The 22030-nt window shown below is 40.9% G+C and overlaps 1 protein-coding gene across 2 annotated transcripts in view; it reads right to left on the minus strand.

The window, feature by feature from the left end:
• LOC133445904 (ATP-binding cassette sub-family C member 4-like) overlaps positions 1-22030 on the minus strand; it is a 49955-nt gene that overhangs the window by 20894 nt on the left and 7031 nt on the right. For both annotated transcript variants that reach the window (XM_061723430.1, XM_061723431.1), the window contains 15 exons: positions 21567-21730; positions 21335-21460; positions 20925-21174; positions 19821-19928; positions 19345-19434; positions 18901-19092; positions 18666-18760; positions 18498-18584; positions 18293-18389; positions 14569-14775; positions 14246-14377; positions 14039-14076; positions 13650-13744; positions 13082-13228; positions 4011-4090 (listed from right to left, as the gene is read on the minus strand). In XM_061723430.1, the coding sequence (XP_061579414.1) occupies positions 4011-4090; positions 13082-13228; positions 13650-13744; positions 14039-14076; positions 14246-14377; positions 14569-14775; positions 18293-18389; positions 18498-18584; positions 18666-18760; positions 18901-19092; positions 19345-19434; positions 19821-19928; positions 20925-21174; positions 21335-21460; positions 21567-21730 (1908 nt within the window). The remainder of the gene's footprint in view (positions 1-4010; positions 4091-13081; positions 13229-13649; positions 13745-14038; positions 14077-14245; positions 14378-14568; positions 14776-18292; positions 18390-18497; positions 18585-18665; positions 18761-18900; positions 19093-19344; positions 19435-19820; positions 19929-20924; positions 21175-21334; positions 21461-21566; positions 21731-22030) is intronic.

The raw sequence follows: 22030 nt of genomic DNA on the forward strand, positions 1-22030 counted from the left end.
GAATAGAAAACTCCCAAAGCCACATCCCGCTGCACATAAAAGTGGATAAAGGGATGAAAGGTTTTGTATACAAACAGTTTAAATAAAGAATTAGCGTTAATAGCTCTTTAGCAAGAAAAGAAAGCTACCGCACGCATGTGATTCAGTCATTCAGGCGAACTGGGCACGCTGCCGTGTCCAAAGACCATTCAGATCTCTGCTGACCCTAATTGCTTTATTTTTTCAATGATTCTATCAGCTCTTTGATGTCCAAATAAATGTAGAAAATTGAAGTTAATTGCTATATTTGTGTTCAGCAATGATAGCGACTGTTTCTCCACAGCTGAAAATAAACACTTCCCTTTAATTAAACATCCCTCCGGACACAGGGAATCATTATGCTTTTTACAACCCCTTTTTCATCCTCTCTTTATTTACTGACAGTGTGCAATATTTGCCAATGGGAGAGGGAGAAAAAAGTGCAAACAAAACAGGAAATGAGGGGAGAGGATGGCAAAGAATAAAAATCTCTAAAGAATTCTTCTTGTCATGCCTGGATTTTTTTTTCTTCCCCCTTTTCTTTTTTTACTACACACTTTCTATGACAGGGTTTGCACAATGAGTCGCAGGGGTCAGTGGTACTGAAACAAAACAAGGCTGTTCCACTTGGGCCCTGGAACAATAGAAGTGACCCAGTCCATTCTAGTCCTGTTTGGGCTTTATTTTAGCATTAAATGCCCAGATGCTGGGGCTTTTATTTGGGAGAAATGACTGTGGACACCTCCTTCACATTTTCCCTTTCTGGGCCATTTTCACTTCATAAAGCTGCAGTCAATGTGTTTTGTGTGCGGTGAGGAGGGTCTGACACATACTGTGGTGGTCTCAGTCGCTGTCTACATTGGTGGCTCAAGTAGTCCAAGGATTAGGCCTTTGTGTGCCGTGAAAAGGTAAAAGAAGTCACTTATTTGGGCTCAGTCAAGCTGCTGATTTCCAACCCCATTTTGGAAATAAGAGAAAGGCTTTGAAATGCCGTCTCTCTCTTTTTCTCTCTCTCTCTCACTCTCACTCTCTCTCTCTCTCTCCCTGCTATAAATCACTTGTGTCCGGCAAATTCATTCATTCAGCCTCATTCTCCTGAAAACAACACAAAACATTTTGAGATCCACAATAAACAACAATTCTCACATACAAAAGTCACAGAAAGCAAAGAATTCATTATCTCCGTCGTGTTGACATGAGGCAAGATTCGAGATTAGATCAGGACTTTGTTATGTAATTTCCCAGGCTCAAAGGGGGCCCGGGGCTCGGCCTGCATGTCTGAGTCAGAGCAGCTGAGGTGCTGGACCGCAGCATCATGGGAGACCACACATACACACACTGGAAGGCTTTCGCTGGCCATTGCTCGCCATCAAATGACCACGGGCGGTACTGCCGAGCGGCCGCTCCGCTTCAGTCGCAGCCACGATGATGCTCTCCCGTGTTTTGAAGTCTACGGTTACCACGACTCATCAAAACGTGCGAATAAAAACAGGCGGAAAAGTTTTTCTCCAGGCTTTTTTACCCCTCGTATTTTTCACATTGTGCAGGAAGACAAAGGGATTGTCGGGAAACAATACTCCAAAAAAGGAATGTACGGCGCAGCCTGGAAGTTTCCACACGGGACCGTCTTCTGTGTTTCTCAGGTTAACCTTTGTAATGCCTGCAGCCAGTGAATTCCTCCCTCCTTCTGTCACCTGAGTGGTTAAGAAGCAGAGAAAGCCGCTGAAATCCCATCCTACAGTACTCACGGTTACGTCAGCAGTTCTCATATCCCACAAAGCCACCGAAGAAGTCTGACACACAAAGTGCCACAATATACAGGCTCACAAAGCGATCCACCCGCCAGTGTTTTTAGACAATAGCCATTTTTTGCCCCGTGTTTGTGTGCATCCTCAGCCCATCTGTCCAACTTTCCCTCTGCAGGGTTTTACTGCGAGCCAATTCGTATTTGTTTTCCATCAACGTCGGCGCGATTAAGGGGAAGCCATACTTCAATAGCAAGTCAACCGGCTACTGATTTAGCAAACTCATCGAGATGAAATTATCTTTTTGTGGACAAGAAAGGCAATAAATGCAGAGCAGGACCTCACAGTTAGTGGTGTGACTTGGTCAAGAGCCTTCATGTGAAAGACCCCTGTACTCACCCCTCATTGTCTTGCCTTCCTCCCCTGCCCTCTCTATGAAAATAGAGGCAACCCAGGATTTAAAGGTCAAGTCCGCACAAAAGATGCCGGTCCCTAAAGCCTGAGGTGTTTTTAATTGACATTTCTGTTATTGTGCCGTGACCATAAAAAAGAGGGACAGAAAAGAGCTTTTTTCATCAATATACTAAATTACTAGTAAATGAGACCTGTGGAAAAACTAGGGCTCTGGGGTGTAACCAGGTTCCACAGGCTTGAGGGAATCCCCTTGTTTGGCGGGTGTATGGGGGCAGTGCTGAAGGGCTGTGAAGTGCTTACTCCACCATAAAGGGGGAGGCTCAGGCACAAATCCCCGCACAGAGGCGGCCTCTCGCCATAATGAGAGATAAACCAGTTAGGGCTTTGTTTATGAAGTTTCACTTTATTCCCCCCTGACAACCATTTAAACAATGACTATGGGGAAATGTCCTTCCACGACTGAGCAACAATGGCCAAGATCAGCAGCTTTTCTGAGCAGCTAATGCTACGATAAAAAGAGTTCAAATCTTCCTTCCTGGAAGCATTAAAGGCTGCTCCATGAAAGACACCTGCAAACAAGAGCAGAAAGCGCCGCAAACAAAAGTGCTTTGTGCAAAGGATGCCACCTTTGTCCACCACCACAACCACCTCCTACGTTCAGCTGCAGCCACTGAAAAAATAACCACATTGCACGTCCAGTTTGGGTTTGTCCCAGACCGCATATCACTATATATATATATATATATATATATATATATATATATATATATATATATATATATATATATATATATATATATATATATATATTTGAATATGTTGAACTTTAATACATTTAATAAATATAGTTGAATAACTTGTCGAAGTCGAAACCATGACATCAAATTTGACTATTTTTAGTTCGACTTGGGGACTCTCTAGAAAGTTGTTTTTTTGTATTTTCAACTATTATTTATCTTATTATCAAAACAAGAGGAACTATTGCAGACAAAAAGCTTTTGTACATATGATCTTTTGTGCTTTCAACATTTAAGATGGCTTTTGTCTACTGTGAGATGGGTATCTGCCACAAACATCACTCAAGCATTGTGGAGGGGGGGATTCATTTTCAGCTCGCCTTTGTTCTATTCTTTGGCCCGAACCAAGGAGCCACGCCTGCTCTTCTACCTCGAATTGTGCAGCAAACATTCCCCTCTTTGTGGCAGCTAGGTGCATGAGCTGGCTCATCTCCGCAGGCTTTCGTGGGAGATGGCTGTCAAGGGGGCAGGGTGGCATTTGGTAACCTAACCTGGCCTGTGCACTAGGGTGGCCCTCAGCTCCGGGGCCAATGAGACCGTGAGGGAGTAAGTAAATTGTTCCGAGAGGGGAAAGTCCTGCTCTGGTTCTGTTCCAACTGACCTGTTCCCGCCTCCTCCTCGCCCCCCCCACTCCCTCCCTACAAACGCAGCCCACGCACTCTGCTGAGGCTCCCTTTTCTCTTTGCCACTCAACATATCGTCTTTGCCATGCCCTACTGCCCCCCCCTCCCCACTGTTTTCCTCCATCATCATGTGGCTTTATTTCTTATTTGGTGCCTTTCTCTCTCCCAATTACTTTTAGTCTCCAAACACATTCTCTGCAGACTTCTGTTGTGTCACACTGAGGGAGCCACGCCCTCAGCCTGTGTGAACACTTTTATTAAATCTGTGCAGGCACTGGGCCGCGCTGCCGGGTAATCCTACAGTAATTGTTTCCAGATTAGGGGACCCGGACCACAAAGCAGGTTTAGCCAGGCATGAAATGGCCTCCCCATGCTGCAGCGCCGGCGACCAGACCTGTCGAGGTGAGCCTCACCTGGATGAAGTCCACGAACGTCCATGGAAGCAGAGAGTCCAGGTAGCCAATGTCCTTTGAAAATCTGTTAAGGATCCTCCCTGAGAAGGACAGCGAAGAGGAGAAGATTAGAAAAGACTAACGTAAATATCTTCAATTGGTTTATCACACAATAAATTGGCTGTTAGATGTTCTTTCATTCAAAATCAATACATTCAATTCAGATGAAACCCTTCACAATGGCTTATGTCACGTAATGCAGATATCCAACTTCAGCCGATTCTACGCGACAGCTTGAACCACAACTGTACGTCAAATACAGATGTGTTTAATCAATTATACATTCAAATAAAAACAATATATGTATGTTTTAATTTCCATTGAGCAACAGTAGCAAAAGCCCCCTCGTGTTTAAGAGAACAGAGGCGAAACACCCAGCGCGGTATCAGATGGAAAACACAGGCCTCTCAATTAAACAATGAATCATTATTTGTTTAGCATTTCATAAAAAGTGCCCTACTCTGGCTGAATACGCAAGGGGACCTTTTGTTCGGAAACAAAAGGGCAACCAAAGCTGCGTACCTGCCTTTATGCTCCGACTGGCAGTGTCAGTGACGTTATTTGAGTTACCCCCGATCTGCTCAGGTGTTCATTATTCTGGATGCTGCTCCGCAGGTGCTACGGCGGCCCCTTTATTGTTACTTCTCTAGTAACTTTGCACCCTTATCCTGATCCCGATTACACTACTTTCACACACTGTTCACTGTAGGCTCAGTGATACCCGGGTCCCCACAGTGCACTTCCTCGACACGAGCAAGACAGAAAGGCTTTCACCATCTCTGACCCTGAAGGAAGTCGTACTGCGAAGCGGCACGCAACATGTACTCGGACGGTGCCAGCGTTGCCACAGCTAGGACTTGGCTCACGTTAAAAGTCACAAACCATGTGTGAGTGTGATGTAGGACGTCTGCAGCATATTACCCATCAGTTTCCAAAATAGTATTATATTGTTTTTACATGTCCTTAAGAAACCAATGGCTTATTAGCTCAATACAGTTTTGCAATCTCTGTCTTAAGACAGTGTCTCCCAACCTGGGGTCCGGGCCCCCCCTGGGGGGGCGCCAGAGATCTCTGGGGGGGCGCAAAACTTTGTCTGCTTTGAGGATATGCAGTTGTAAAAATTATATTCGTGCATGTTAAATAATTAAAAAAATCATAATAACACACCTAATGGAATACAAGTCTGTATAAACCCACGTAGTATTTTAAAATGACCAAAATATATTTCTAAGTTATTTAGCAGGATCAAAACTTAATAACTTATTATTATATCATTATTCAACATTTAATCATACTACTACTCTGACAGGTTGTTAAAGGAAAAAAATGTTAAAAATCTTTGCTCTCATATTAAAAGAGACATTTTTCAGAAATTATTTTATGTCCTTGCAATTATTTTCTGTGTGTATTTTATACATTGGTGACACAAAATGAAGGTGAGAAAGACAAAGTCATCTGTATACAGGGTAAACCAAAGAGAAATGTATCACAAAAACATAATTAATGTTCATTTCTTCAATTAAAGATTTGTAACGAATAACTTTACTCTTTTGGTGCTAGTACGTACGGGTCGGGGGGTCGGCTGGTCTTAGACACAAGTAGGGGGGGGCTCCAAGGAAAAAAGGTTGGGAACCACTGTCTTAAGAGATGTGTACATACATCGTAAGTTAAAATCCTGACCATATCATTATTGTTAAATACATGCACAAACCATATAAACTCAAACTCCTATTAAGTTTGAATATTTTTCGATATGAACGATTATGCTTGAATCTTTTAAGGAGGGACAATGCATATGGGATGAAATTAGCACATTGATCAGAGTTATCCAAAACGTACAAGCTAATGTTCATCTTCAGTACCTAAAATATCAAAAGACAAAGTACAAGAAAAATGTGCAAATAACACAAAAAACTTAAAGTATAACAGGGAAATATGCAGCTTCATTATGTTTATAGACTTTGACAAAAAGAGAAATGAAAGTTAAAAAGTTAAACTCGATGTATGTGGTAAAGGTCTTAGGGTCTGATTTACTAAGATCCTAAATAAAGAGTACTAAGTTGCATGTGCACTGAAAAAGTTTGCACGTGCTGTTGTTGTGTGTTTTGCGGGTGATAAATTAAGAATGCTTGCGCAATTGATAACAGGTGCAAACCTCAGTATTTAAATGAGGTGTTGCGTGTCTTACGGTTTGTGCCATGGAGAGTCTGGATGGAAAGCAGGATAGTCACAAGCGCAAAATGAAATTTGACGAGTTGGAGTTAGAGATATTAGTAGAAGAGGCAAATAAACACATTCATGAACTACAGCAAAGAAATTTAAACATTACCAAAAGAAACGCAATATGGGAGAAAATCTGCGATAGAATAAATGCAGTTGGTAAGACAAAAAGAATGGCAGATAAGGTTAAAAGAAGGTGGCAAGATATAAGGCGAAGAACTAAAGAAAAAGTGGCCTTTAATAAAACTTGTGCAACCATTTTTAAAATAGCATGCAGCAGAATAAAGACTCTCTCTCTGCGTATTCTTTGATTTTGGCGATGTCGCCTCCTTGCCACAATAACAGCAGCCATCGGTGCGTAATGCTGGGCAGATTAGCACCTTCCTTTCGAACGTATTAAATACAGACGCAATCACAATCCCCGCAAAAACTTTCATGCTTGGTAAATCTCATTGCGTGTGGTAAATGAACCTATTTGCATTTTCCCCTCCCAGTATTTAGCGCGTTCTGGCGGGTACGCCCCATATTGATTATTCATCAGGGCAAAAGTACTAAATGAACAGCGTGTGCTATTTTGCTCATTTGAGAGGCGCAGTCCTCTTTGCACGCTGTTAGTAGATCAGCTTGCACATTGGTTTGCGGGTGCTGTCAAGTTTGCACACGTTTTTACGCACGCAAACCTTTAGTAAATCAGGCCCTTAGTGTAGTATTTGTGCAATAGCTGCAGTACTGAGTCATGACCTGCAGAGATCTAACATTCAGCTGCATTTATGTCATCAGAGTTGCAAAAAGCAGACAAAGTAAAACTTATTCATTTAACCGGGTTCATTTCTGCACAGAAGCCTTGATCCTGCTAACGATCCCGGGGCTTTTGTACCAAGAGGCATGGTGTACTATGGATCGGCCACCATTCCACCACAGAAGTAAAAATGAACAACTTAACAAGATAAGCAACTAATAACCCATTAACTTGGTGCTGCCGTAACGTCAACCCACCAGAAGTATCCAGAAGGTGTCTAGAGTTCAGAGAGATAGCCAAGATAAAGAGGATGAAAACACCAACTCTGAGCAAAACTGATCAGATTTCACCAGAAATTCCCAAATTTTTCAACGGCGTCAACAGCGACTGAGTGACAGATGAAATTAGTGATCCTTGATGGACCAACTGGACTGACTCGCTGAAGTCCAGATGGATGCTGGATCACTTGTGGCCTGAAAAATCCTCAGTTGAACGTATAATCCCGCTTTCATTGATCGCGGTAAAGTCCAACCCTTCAAACCTTTTCTGAGTTACAGGAAGGAGACAGCGGCGCGCTTCACCAACACAGGCCTCATAAATGAGTGATTAAGCATCAGTCTCACTGGACTTAAACCCGGCTGGGGACTCGTGGACCCTCTCACAGATTTACAGAGAGGAGACAATGAACCTCTCAGAACAGCTTTTGGGATGCTGATACTTGCTGCATGAGATGATCAGGATCATTGATCAAGAAAGGTTCACAGCAGTTAACAAAAACTAGCAGAGTGTCCTTGAATAATATTTTTGGTATTTTATTACTTACAGTATATAATACAGTCATGGTAAATATTAAGAACAAACAACTACGTTTATTCTTAAGATAATAAGTTAAATAATTGTTTCTATTTTTGTGCAATCATACATTTTAACAGAGGTGTCAAAAGTATTCACATTCATTCGTCAGGTAGAAGTATATATACTAGAGTTTAAAAATACTCCTGTAGAAGTTGAAGTATCAACTCAAGTTTTTTACTCAAGTGAAAGTATAAAAGTACTGGTTTCAAAACTACTTAAAGTATAAAAGTAAAAGTAATGTAAGGGGAAAAAAGCCATTAAGGACAAAAGCCATTGAAAATTAATGCATCTTAGTATAATGCAAATATATTAAAGAACCATATATGTGTACTATTGAGCATTAACATGTGTTTCAGAGAGCAGGAGATATGATGACTAGTTGCTTATAAGTATTGTAATGGTGCAAAAAGTCAAACTTCAGAGGCATGTTATCATTTATCCTGACCTTTATTGGAATGTACATCCAAGTTTAGTTGCAGAAATCTGAGGGAACGGATGTAAGAACAAAACTGGACAAGAACATCTGAAACAACCACAACCAAATTCACTCTATCCGGATGGAACAATTTAACTGGATAGTTTTTTTTAAAAAGTCGTCTGAAAAATAATTAATCCAGTGAAGTATAGATAACCAAAATTTCTACTTAAGTAAGGTAACGAAGTATTTGTACTTCGTTACTTGACACCTCTGCATTTTACCATGAGAAACAATGATGTCAATTTCCTTCGATAAACGTTCAGTTTTGAGTCTCAGTAACACTTTGCATTGACTGATAGGACAGAATATTTTTTTCCTTTAAAATAATCCTGATGTGCTTAAAAATGCAGTGAATTTGGTGGACATGACCTCACACGCGTGACCATGTTGACATACAGCATTGTCTGCGATCTGGGCGATCTGGGTGGCACAGAGGCCGGATGTGGCAGCGGCGGCGCGGCGGTCCAAAGGCGTGGCAGAGCCGTGCCACCGCTGACCTCAAAGTTGCCTCCCAGCTTCCAGCCAGTTGTACGGAGGTGGGCCCTGTAATCACCTCTCTCCACGGCCATAAGCAGCTTACAGCTTTATCCAAAATGCCGCTCCCGCCTAAAAACATGCATGCAGACGAGGCCGGGCTCCCCATAACAGCCATCGCATAAACCCAGCCAGAGCATTATTCCCCGCAACAACCCAGCAATGCTCCAAATCAGTGCCGATTCAAAGTCAAGTGGCGTAAGCATGTTGTACACTTGGAGGAAGACTAATCTTATTCACAGTGTGAGTGCCCCTTTAGCATACAGACATCCCGAGGGGAGGGTTCAAGCAAAGGGGGTAGAGCTGCCACTTTACCACTGTAGAATATTGCCGCTTTAGTCTGGGGAAGGGGGGAGTACGTGTCAAACTGTGTTTGTGACACACTCAATAGTATTTTTATGTAATTTTACTGTCTAAGCCATAGATGACCCAAATCCATGCATATCTAACAAACAATGCCAATAAGAAAAGGATATGTTTCTGTGGCTTACATCACATTATGGTTGCAGGGTGTTAGAGAGGGAGAATATCAGTCAGCCATCAGCTGTTTGACAAGCGGCTCGGTTAACAGAGTCTCATTGGGGATGAAGTCAAGACCCTCTCTCCCCTCTGACCACACACTATAGAGGGGATACATTACAGTGATGCTGTTACACAAAGAAATTCACTGCATGGAAATGCCTATGAGGTAAGATCGGCGAGGGACAATGGCTTCAATCACTCCGGGTGGTTGTCAACAATATCACCTATTGTGTGCAGAGGAGTATAGACGTTTCAGGATATCAGCAGCATTAGTATCAAACAATTTCTCATGCTTTAAGACTCCAGGGGTGATTTGCACCACTTTCTAGGCTCAGGAAATATCAAGCCCTCCCAACTAAGGTGGCCTCATAGGTGGAGATATTTGGCGCGCGGAGCCTCCAATCACACTTAAAGAAGTGGAACAGTGGGGTCCGGCTCGAGCGGGGCGTGTGGCAAATCGCTGTTCCCTGTAAACATCAAGATAAGGGCACGACTCAGAGCCGCTCCATGTGTGGGCCCCAGTGCAGTCGGAGGGGCCTTTCAGTGAGGCAAGTGTGATAATAAAGTAATACAAGGGAGGGGGCTGCCAAGGCTGGAGGTGGCACAGCTCACCTGCACTTCCATGAAGGGCCCAGAGGCCTGGGGCAGCCTCCCACCGCCGGCGCCTTGCTGCCAATACTAATACATTCTAAATCCATTCTCTTCGCTCACATCGCCAGGCTCCTGCAATCTCCTCTCTTTCCCTTTCATGCAATTAAATAGTGGAAGTGCCGAGCGAAGGGGAGCCCTATCAGCTGAGCTGCACACACGCGCGCGGCTCCATCTCCACATTCAATTTACACACTTCGATATCATCGTCTTCTCTGCAGTTCTTCCCTCACTCCACTCTTAACTCTCTTGCATTGCCGACCTGAAATACAGACATTAAAAACATTGCCTCTGTAGACACAATTAGAATCCCACAGCACTGACTACAGAAGATCTAATGTACCCTGCCTCAACAGCGACTGAGTGACATTCAGCTCTGAGATGGCCCACTATGCTGTTGTGAAACGGCAAACAGGAGGTGTGGATGTGTGTGTGTGTGTGTGTAAAGTGTGTGTTGACTGAAACTCCACTCCTTGACTGTGCTTCTGAGCTGAAGCCCTGGCCTGCAGTCTCTGAGGGGATTAGCCCACTCAATGACACTAAATTACAGGGATCAACATTAGCTCGGCACATTCACCGCTGTCTGTGCTGCTCTAAATGGATCACATTTGGGGCGAACAGCTGTAATAAGACTGTACATGTCGCTAAAAGTTGAGCGACGTGAATATTTAAATGTATACACGTAAAAGAGAACAAAAAACGAAGCTTGCATCGCTATCTTTGAAACTTCTTTAAGAAAGAAAGAAAAAAAGAATCCCCGATACAATATATAAAGGTCTTAATCATAAGAAAGACCAACTTGGAAACTGTGTAAAAGATAACGCGAGGCACAGATTCAAATGGCGGGGGAGGCATTCAGACGCAGATACAGAAGAGCAACAACGCTTCTCCATCAATCATAATTCACTACAGCTGTAGTCTATTGTTACAAGCCACATTCACGGAATAACAAATAAGACCTTTGTGCAGCGGCGCTTGAAATGGTAACCTTTAACTGTGAGGGCAGCTATCAAACACAGCGCCTGTTCAGCGGCGATGGCGCACCTATCACTTACACGTGTAAACAGTTGTCAAATCCTTAACAGAGCATGGACACAGCTACAAATTACTCGCACTTACTGCGAGACAGCAGTGAATGTGGACGCCGTGATGGAAGTGACAGTTATTGTATGAGTGAAAAGAATATTCAGAGAGCTGCTAAACAAGGAGAGAAAGAAAAAGAAAGGGGGGGGGGGGTGGTAAAAGGAAGCACCCGAAATGACAACAGCTGCTTTTGTGCCGTTGTTCTCTAAAAGATTGTACTGAAGGGAATATATGAGTTCACAAAAGAAAATACTGAGAGGCAAAGGAGGAGGAACAAATAAGTGAAACTTGGATTTAAAACTGTGATATGTTGTTTTGTTGTTGTTTTTCTACTCAGGATTGAACAAAGGATGAGAACTACAGACTCAGGGACAGTTGCCCACTAAACCAGTCAGTGTCTGCCAACTTTGATCACGCAATAATTACTGGTGGGAGTAGAAGAGGAATCCAATGCTGCATTATTACACAGAGTATTATATTATTTAAAATGTGCGCCCCTACTAACTCCACGTGCACGATGCACCGAGCGAGGCACACCCAGATAAGCAGCCGGGCTGCCCAACGCACAACGCAGCAGCAGCGAAAGCAAAAATAAAAAAAGTCAAAGATTAAGACGCAGTGTTTGCTTCAAACACGGCGTTGCAAAGGGGAGCTTTGTCGCTACACCCACCTCTAACGCCGGCAGAAACCGCAGGCTTCTCGACACCCTCAAATCATATTTAGACTTGTGTTACCGGCTTATTGTGACTCATTATACAGATACAAGTTCCCCCTTCTTGTTGAGAATTCCCACCCGAGCTGATTGTGCTGTACACGCATGTCACTATGAAGAGATTAGGCCGAGTAATTATCTCTCGACAGGTGAACAATGCTCGGGAAAAATTGAAGTTATCAAAGTGGGCCACTTGATAGTTGACTTTGGATGTGAGTGACAGATTGCAGTGACGTTACTTCACCTAATTAATAGGGGGGTTTGATTATTACAACCGAATTATTGAGATAAAATATCAAGAAGTGGGAGACGTTAAACTAAACGCTCTCAGCTTTACTGTTTTCTTTTTTCAAGAGGCAAAATTTGACTGATGGGAAAAGAAACGAAAATATAAACGTCTGCTTCACGATGAGTAAAGCCAAACAGATTTTGGAGTGTTTGCTTACTTTTTAAATCCATCTCATGTCCATCTGCACCCCTCCATTGAAGCAGACATAACCTACCAAGCTAGCGGGATAATAGAACATTTGTGACATGGTGCACAAAACAAATATGCCCGTATTTACACAGCTCTATAGTCCAAACACGACGTCGTCCAGGACCGGCTACAAGCGGCTTTAATTCAATCGGATCGTTTGCTCTGTGGTACAGTCTCACAACTAAGACGTTTCGCTATGCTTTCTGCTCATTTTCAACACATTACGAGCAAATATTAAGTCTTGACACGAGGTTTTGGACTGAACTGGAACTGGCTTGCAGGCTTTACTTCAGCTTCATTTGAAGTCTTAACTCCGTAACAAACAATCTGTAACTTTTCTACACATCATGACAGAATTTAAATGATCACCGGAGTCAGACTCCTGATAAAAACTGTATCCTGTACATGTTTAATGAGCATTTAGTTCGATATGAAAGGTTTGGTTAAAAAAAAAATTCTGATTACTTTTTACAGATGAAGAAATTGGAAATATAAATTGTAATATCATGAAACTTGCTAATCATAAAAAGCTACAGGGTGTAAGGATTTTAAGTGGATCAATAATTATTACAAAGGAAGTAACAGTCTGCTCTCTAGTGGCGATGCAGGACAACGAAACACGTCCCTTCCAGCAGGTCCATCCTGATGTTAACGCCACAAAAGCATAATGGTTTTAACACCTCACAATCATAATGGAGCACACTGACCTTCCTGTGAAGACGGTCTGTGCTATTTTGATTTAAAATACATGCAAGCCACTTACCAATTGGGTTGATATCGAAAAAGCGCACTGGGGTCCGGAGAATGGCATTAAACATGCTGGCGTGGAGGGTTTGGGCCGAACTCACTAGGACATTAAAGAAGACCAAAGTGCGAACAAAGCCAAACACAACTGAGGTTGCTGTCAAACCTGGCAAAAACAGAAAGAAATACATCAGAATGCAGCAACTCTTCCCACATGCCTGTTCCAAAATCAGCTATGCTTTTATTAAGCAGCATGCAATTATATTCTTTTTTTTCTTTTACAGTTCGAGTATTTGTTTTGGGGTTTTTTTTTCCCGTGAATGCTGTTTTATCACTGTGAATGCAAAGCCTGAAAGAGTGAAGAGGCTGGGAGTCACGAGTAGACAATCAGAGCAATCCAACAGCACAGAGCAAGAAAGGCGCCGCTATCTCGCCGTACAGCTGAGGCCCATGTACGCGTACGTTGGGCCTTGAAGGCTTTGGGCTGCAGCCAAAGAACTCTGGATCTGTTCATTGAATGGCTTTCCGTATTCACAGCTTCAACGGTACACACACACACAAAGTAATATGTGCACAGTGAGCTTCACCTGCGTAAACACCTAGGTACAGGTCAAGGTCCAGCTGCTGAGGAAAGCTGCCATTGAGGTGCTCTGTCACACTGATGTGCTTCTGTTCAGAGGCCCTGAGAGTCAGCCACAAAAGACAAAAAGGAAAAAAGAAAGAAAAAAGCCACAAGGACAAATAAAAACAAAACATAAGAAAGCTGCAAACATGCACACACGATACAAATCCCCCTACGTTCTCGAGCACTAGGTCTCTCTCGATAGGTGGCAGATCATTTCATCGTCTAACAAATCATCATCCATTTTCAATGCCAGATTATATATCCATTTAGATTACGACACCTATCATTCACATTTATTTATTCATTTATTTAACAAGCATTTAGGCAAAAATAAATTAAAATAAATCTCACCAGCGTGCAAGCCACCAATCCTGCAGAACAAATGTGACCTAAACATGTGACAAAAAATGTCAATTTCAAGTTCAACATAAAAAAAACTCCACAAATTTTACAATTAATTATTAGATAATTCAATAACATACAAAATCCACCTATTATAACTTATGTGTTGGATTTATCCAGTTTTTGTAGACAAAAAAAAGCACCAAATGAACTCACATGTGCTATGATATTTAGAAAAGCAAGGACCAAGAGGACCAGGAGGTTAGCGCCTGCCTGTAAATATTTCATATACAGACGCAGGCCGACATTTCCTTCAAAACGTTTCTCCTCCCTTGTTGGTTGCACTCCCTAAATGTAGAAATCTGTCAGTGCAAGTCATTCAGCGCCACTTTGGAGCAGGACGTACTGAAAACAGGAAAACGCGATTATCTACTGCTCTCTAGTGGCCAAAAGAAGGAACAGCACGCTCTGGTTTTCTTTTTATCTCTATTTTTTGTCAAGTTTGAATATATTTTCATATTACATTTAAATATACCCACCACCGCCAGAGACTCCTTTCCCTCAATCAGAGAATACTGAGAGGAGGTCAGCGAGGACATGGAGGAGTTGTCAGAGAGTGTGTTGGGTGCGGTGCCAGTGGAGGTCTTTTCCTGCCGCTCATTCTCATCGTCCTCCTTAAGCAGCGTGGTGAAGTCTAGTCCTGATTTTTGCAACTCGTTATATTTACCTCGTGCCACCATATGACCCTGACAAAGACAATAAAAAAGAAGTTAAACAAAAGAAACAAGAACAATAAAAAAACACTTCAAGAAGTTCCTGCATGTGTAGGTGCTGAATATTTAAAGAAATCAACTTCCATCCATGCAGCCAAACTCACAAACAGTTATACAATGTTCTGGTCTTTGCACCATCGTAGAAAGTAAAACCTTTGGCTTAATTAGCTCCACAAACATGCCGTCTAATCGACTGATTCTTGCAACCACAGCTGCTTAAAGAAAATAACCAAACTCTTTTCATGGACTGAAGCTTTTTTAAGATAGATGAGATTAAATTGAAGAATGGTACTGGCGATTGCTGAATCAAGATTTTCAAATCTTTATGAAAATCCTGGACAAAGCTTCCTCAAGGTGAAACAGGAGGGGAATACCATCTAGCTTCATATAAGTGCACAATTCAAAGGCCATCATCTGCGATAATACCTAAGACCACGTGACATGGCTAACTTCCACAAGTTTAAAGGGCAACACGTGCATTTTATTTCAAAGAAGGCATTGCATCTAATAATGTTGTAATGACAGATGTTCAACATGTATTACAACCAGTACTCGAGTTGAGGGGGGATGAGGGGGGATGGCATCCCCCCCTGAAATAAAAACAGTCAAAATCATCCCCCCTGTAAAACTGCCATCCCCCCTTTCCATCCCTTATGTCATTTCATCAATGAATGTGGTTTTACTGCTATTTTAACATTTAGAGTCATCACCAGAAAAATAAAACCATAAAAATAATTTATTTGACAATTTCACCTGTTTCAAGTAAATTTCCACTTGAAATAAGTAGAAAAATCTGCCAGTGGGACAAGATTTATCTTCTCATTACAAGCAAAAAGATGTCTTGTTCCACTGGCAGATTTTTCTACTTATTTTAAGTGAAAATCTACTTGAAACAGGCGAAAATTGTTGTTTTTCCAGTGATGAGTCTTGTTTTAAGTGTAATGAGATTTTTTTACTAAAATGAGACATTTTAACTAGAAATGAGACAAATATTCTTGTTAAGATTTTGAGTTTTTGCAGTGATCCATTTTACTTATCCTGTGAAGGACAGAGTCATATTGTTAAGTTCAGAAAACTGTTTTTTATTGTTGTGTTTTGATGTATTTGATGTAAGCCCAGTTGATATTTAAAGCTTACAGAAGGCTGCATTTAACTGCTGCTATGTCATTCCTGCAGTATTTCTGCAGGTGTTTTGGTCACTGCTATTATTTGTAATATATTATATTATTTGTAATCAGCACAAATTATCTGTCCCCATATGATAAAATCCACCATCCCCCCTGATTTTTTTTACAACTCGAGTACTGATTACAACAGCAGCACTTCATCATTAAAAGGTCTGAGGGATAAACTTCCTGTCACCCACTGAAAACCTCAGGTGGAGTTTTTCCTCCTCTCTTATATGATAATATGTGAGAGGAGGAGGGGGGTTGAAAACTGTATCTGCTGGGCTGCAAGGCTCACAACTTGGTAAAGTAAATGGTCTGTACTTACACATGTAGCCCATTTTTAACCTTGTTTAGGTTCAAAAAAGTGCTTTCCAATATAAAAGCAGCGATGACAAAGTTCAGAGAAAGTTTAACCCTGTCCCTGCTTTTCTGACGACTTCCTAAATGTTTAATTCTAAATCCACATCTAAATCTTGCTGTGTTCACCTGTTTTCTTGAGTTTTGGTCTTTAGTCTACATATGCTCTTTTGTTAACTGACTCCTATCATGAACGTAAATTCCAGTGTTTATTCTGAAAGTGCCGTCCCAAATATGCAACATCCATTGTTCCTTTATTGATTTGATCTGTCACGATAATCCCAGGTTGTGTGTGTAAATAGTCTTGCAACATGACACTTGAAATATACGTATATAGGATTTACAAACTGTCATATTCTGCTTTTATTGACAGTTACACAAAGTTTCAACTTTTCTGGAAAAAGGGTTTTAAAAGTACCTAAATTCAGAGGTCAGTTGTGCTTTTCTCATTTGAAAGATTGATTGAAGTTATGAAATTTGCTAACTGACATGACTAATTAAAATTTTTTACAACCTACGTACATTATGGACTTTGTGGTCATGAGAATTTTTATTTATTTTTTTTTTAAAGATGGCTGCATAAAAAAAGGACTAGGCCTATGTTCTAGGTTGTTGTAGTCCTGTCATGGTCAACTATCATGTTGTCATGTTTGTTATATTTTGTTAATGATTGTGGATTACATTTGGAGAAACATCTACCTTTCTCATCACCTGACACATATTGCACATAAATATTGTTAAAATTGTTAAAATTATTTAAAGACAAGAGAGATGTTTATTGTTTTTATGTTCAATGTCAGCTGTTACAGAATAAAGCAGCCAGAGGAATAATTTGTTGCCTCAGAACTACAGGATCTGTTACAAGTCCCCTTTCTGAAAGGGTGTTCAACTCAGGGAGGAACAAATATTGTTCAAAATTGTTATTATTGTTTAAATTATTCAAAGGTTTGTGTAAAGAAGACAAGAGATGTTTATTGTTATTATATTTTTGTTCAGCTGTTGCAAAGTTAAAGTAATAAGTGCAATAAATTTTATATTGGAAAAAAATCGTGAGAGAATCGTGATCTCAATTCTAAGCAAAAAAATCGTGATTCTTCATTTTGTCCAGAATCGTGCAGCCCTAATATATATATATATATATATATATATATATATATATATATATATATATATATATATATATATATATACATACTGTATACCAATGCAAGAGCTGGTAAATATGGCAAAAAAAAACAAACAAAACACCACAGCTGTGTTCATTAGTTAAACACCAATTACCGTATTTTCTGGACTATAAGCCGCACCTGTATATAAGCCGCATCCGCTCTATTTTTAAAAAAACAATAAAAAAAAGATATACAAGCCGCACCTGTATATAAGCCGCATCCGCTCTATTTAAAAAAAAAAAAGATATGCAAGCTGCATATATTTATGTTGTTAGATTAGATATTTACTACATGTACAGAACCATTTTGAACTGTAAATGATGTACATGTTTGTACCTAAATAGATCCTTTCCTAACAGTGTCTTTTAACACGGCAGCAACTTTGCTGATTAAAACGGGACAGAACCAAGAGAAAATAACCAGTATTTATTTATCTATTTATCTGTTTGAAATCTGCTTCTACTTCTATCTGCTAAAGAAGTGGCGTATTCTTCTTTGCATTTATTTTGTCTTAGTTTTTATTCTAATTCCGGCTGGCACTCCCCCGAACGGTGGAAGAAAAATCCACAGAATAGCCGCACCTTTGTATAAGCCGCATGGTTCAAAACCTAGGAAAAAAGTAGCGGCTTATAGTCCAGAAAATACAGTAGTCATGTTTCACTTCACTACATTGAGCGTCACAACATTAAAATTATTATTCTTATTTTCCTCTCTGAAAATTCACATTTTTAAACCGTCAAACTTTTGTTTCTACAATTTATAGACAAAAAAGAAACAAAGAAAAAAAGAACAAACCTCCTTTAAGATGACAATTTGATCTGCAGCCTTCAGATACTGTAGTTGATGAGTGACCAGAATACGAGGCTTCTTCTTCAAAAGTCCACAAATGCACCTGGTGGAGAAAACATTCATCTAGAGGTAAAGTGCTCTGCACAGACCACACGGTGAAATGATTTCACGTATTCAGCATCAGCGCTGAAATGCTGATATGAGGACGTACTCTTCAAAGAGATGCTGGCCCACTTCAGCATCCACGGCGCTGAGGGGGTCGTCCAGCAAGTAGATGTCTGCATCCTGATACACTGCTCTAAAAACACACACATGTGGAGACGATCTCTGTCACTGGCACCGAAAAAGTGCACTGCAGGAATAGTGGGATTCAGCACACCTCGCCAAGCTGACCCTCGCTTTCTGTCCTCCGCTGAGGTTGGCGCCTCTGTCCCCGACCGGCGCCAAGTCGCCACCAGGCAACAGGTCCAAGTCCTGCACACAGTCCAAATCAACATAACTTGCCTTGACAGGATACTTAGATTCAAACCTGGACTCACCATGAGCCAGAGCAGGTGAAATGGTGCAGATTAATAATAAACATGGTTAAAAAAAAAAAAAAAAAAGGTCCTCACTCTCTTGAGAGCGCAGGCTCTCAGAACTCTCTCGTACTTCTTGGGGTTGAGCTCTTTGCCGAAAAGGATGTTGCTCCGAATTGTACCAGGTAAAATCCACGGTTGCTGAGACGTGTACGTCAGCTCCCCTTTGACCTTCACCACACCGCTTTCCAGGCTCAGCTCTCCCAGTATGGCACTCAGCAGCGAGGACTGACGCATAACAAAATTAAGATTAAAATACTTTTCATAAGCTAAGAGAACTAACAACAGAAAAAAACTCAAATGTAGCCCAGAATCAATTACATAGGATCATAGTATCGGGTAAATGACTATAATTTGTGCCATTTTCTGGTTTGAATTAAGAATCATCTGTATATAATTACATCAAGCTAATTAATTTGTGTTAAAGTTCAAAATTGTATTAGTGCATGATTAAATCTGAGAATAACGAACAGACCTGACCTTTCCAGCTCCAACAGGTCCAATAACAGCCAGGAGCTGCTCAGGTTTCACTGTGAAACTCACGTTGTGTAAAGTTGGAGCATCAACCATCTGCAATGAAAAATGAAATGCAATCACCAGGGGCCTCATGCTCGAAACGTGCGTGGATTTCAACGTGAATCCATACGTGGAATTTTTGCATAAGCAAAAAAAAAAATTCAGATGTTCAAAACTGTGCGTACGCCAGACATGATGTGTGCGTGAAAGACCGCAACTTTCTACGTTCAAATCAATTTTTGAACATCCGACCGTGAGCGTAGAAAGTGGGGTACACACGTTTTTTGTGCGACCCACGTTTCGAACATGAGGCCCCTGGAATCCTGCAGGAAGCATGCAGCAACACATGCAGCGTTGCATTTACTGCAGCTCACTACATCCACCAGTCTGTTTATAACATGACGCAGGTTTTTACTGTGAGATGAAAGAACACTTCTCACCTTATCCCAGTAGCATATTACATCCTGGACTTTCACCATGCAGTCCTTTTTCTCTGCAACAGGAAGTCCCAGATGCTGAGGAGTCACTTCATCCAGCAGGAGAAATTTCTTAGCCAGAAAGAGCACATTTAAAGTTACGGTTTTTATATCGTCAACACGTCAACAAATGTTGTCTGGACGTATTTAGTCAAGCAACATTTTTTTTCCAGTGAACTTTTGAGCACATATGACCAAAGAAATATTTGTTCCTCTTTGAAACTGTGCCATTTTCTGAACAACATTACTATTTGATGTAATATTATTCTAAAGAAAAAGTGAGGGCACCCACCAGGCTTGAGGGGGAAACTTTCTAGCAGAAATAACTTCCTGTCCTTTAGTTGAAACATATTTCAGTTTTGGTTTTATTTTCTAACCCTCCAGAGCATTTAAACTGAATTTAAATATTTTCTTTCGCTCAGTAAAGTCACTAACCTTCAGTACTTCTCTTTAAGCCATTCCTTGGTAGCTTTTTAATACAATTATTACCCTGTTGAGAAGCGCAGTCAATAACAGGAAACTGTGCAGCCTCTAGGCCAGCGCAGCAACTCCATGAATGTGCTTCAAAGCGCAGGTAATGTCCTTCTTCTAAAAAGATCTTCATCAGTCCTCAGCACATGGTGTCAAAACATCTGGTTGCTGCCTGTATTTCTCTCAGTTTTGCTCTTATATGCATCTTGCAGAGCAACGGGAATCCAGGACAAGTTAATGTTATCTCTTTTTAGATGTAATGATATTGTATGCAGTTTAAATGTGTGTTATGCTGTTTGGGTTTCTTAGAAAAGTTTTCTTGGATCACTTTAGTTGAATTTGATGAATACATTGAAATTTGATTGAATAATACCTCAAAGAAAAAGGCTACAGTCTTGATTTTTAGAGTTTTAGATAATAACAGCTCCAAATTTCCTAAGAGGGATTTAATGATTAGCATCTAATGTGAAACCCCACATTCAATGTTTCATATATTTAGGTACAACTTACTTTAAAAATGCTAAAAAGGCAAACCTTTTTTAAGGGAAGTATTTGTATTTTTAACATGACTAGAGTATCTGTCCATGATGCATTTACTTTAATCCTTTGGATGCTGATGAGAGACTCGGAGACGTGCTCTATGGCGAAGGGAAAGAAGAGGGTGATGGAGAGTCTGACTGCCCCGTAGAGAGAAACCGCCATGAACACTTTGCTCGCAGACAACTTGTTTCCCGTCAGCACGTAAACGCAGACGGTGAAGAAGATGATGATCTTGCTGGCCATGAAAAACGAGGCCATGTTCAGGCCGCGCAGGTACGAGCTTTTCATGATCTTGGAGATTTCCATTCTGTGCAACATAAAACATGCCGTTTAAAACATTTATGAAGTGTCTTACTTTATAATCGGTCAGGTTTTCCTATGTTTTCCTCATTTCTCAAATATTTACATTTGAAAACTCTAGTTGCAATCATTCTCCTGAGTTTATCGTGAAAAACCATCAACTGTACCTTCTGACCTCGTCCACCAGGGCACCAAAGGGCTTCTCCCAGCCGTACATCTTTATAACCCGGATCCCAGAAATGACTTCATTCATTGTGCGAATGCGTTCATCAGTTAACGCTGCTGTTTCAGCTCTAGAACAAGAAACAGACATTACTGTCATGGATCAACTGCAACACAAGATTTAAAAATGAATAATAATAATCTCCCAGTAAATATAAGCGTATAACAGTATAAGACCTGAGACTTGAGAACAATCGTCCAAACGAGCTCTGAATCGGCATCAGAAGGAAAATGATGGCCATCCCCACCAGGCACGACGGGCCGATCACATGCAGCAACAAAAATGTCACGCAGACTGCTTGAAGAGGGCCAATCCACAAAAAGTGCAAGTATAACGTTACCTAAAAAGATATTTTGGTTCAGATCTATATGATACTTTTTTAATCAGCATATGAGTCATGCATTCAATACTTAGGACACCGTGTTAAATGTACATTAAACAAAACATAACAATGCAATGCTTTGCACATTTCAAAAAGTCATATTTTATTCACAATAGAATATAAAAAGAATCAAATGTTTAAGCTGAACACAAAGGAATTATTTCATGTTGTAAAAATTTGTTTAAACTTAAAGGGGACCTATTATTGTCAAGGTTGACATTCCCCCCAGCCTTCAGTTTCTGTCTTGCCCCGCCTGTG

This window comes from Cololabis saira, chromosome 6, assembly GCF_033807715.1.
Source record: "Cololabis saira isolate AMF1-May2022 chromosome 6, fColSai1.1, whole genome shotgun sequence".
In the NCBI taxonomy this organism is placed as follows: Eukaryota; Metazoa; Chordata; class Actinopteri; order Beloniformes; family Belonidae; genus Cololabis; species Cololabis saira.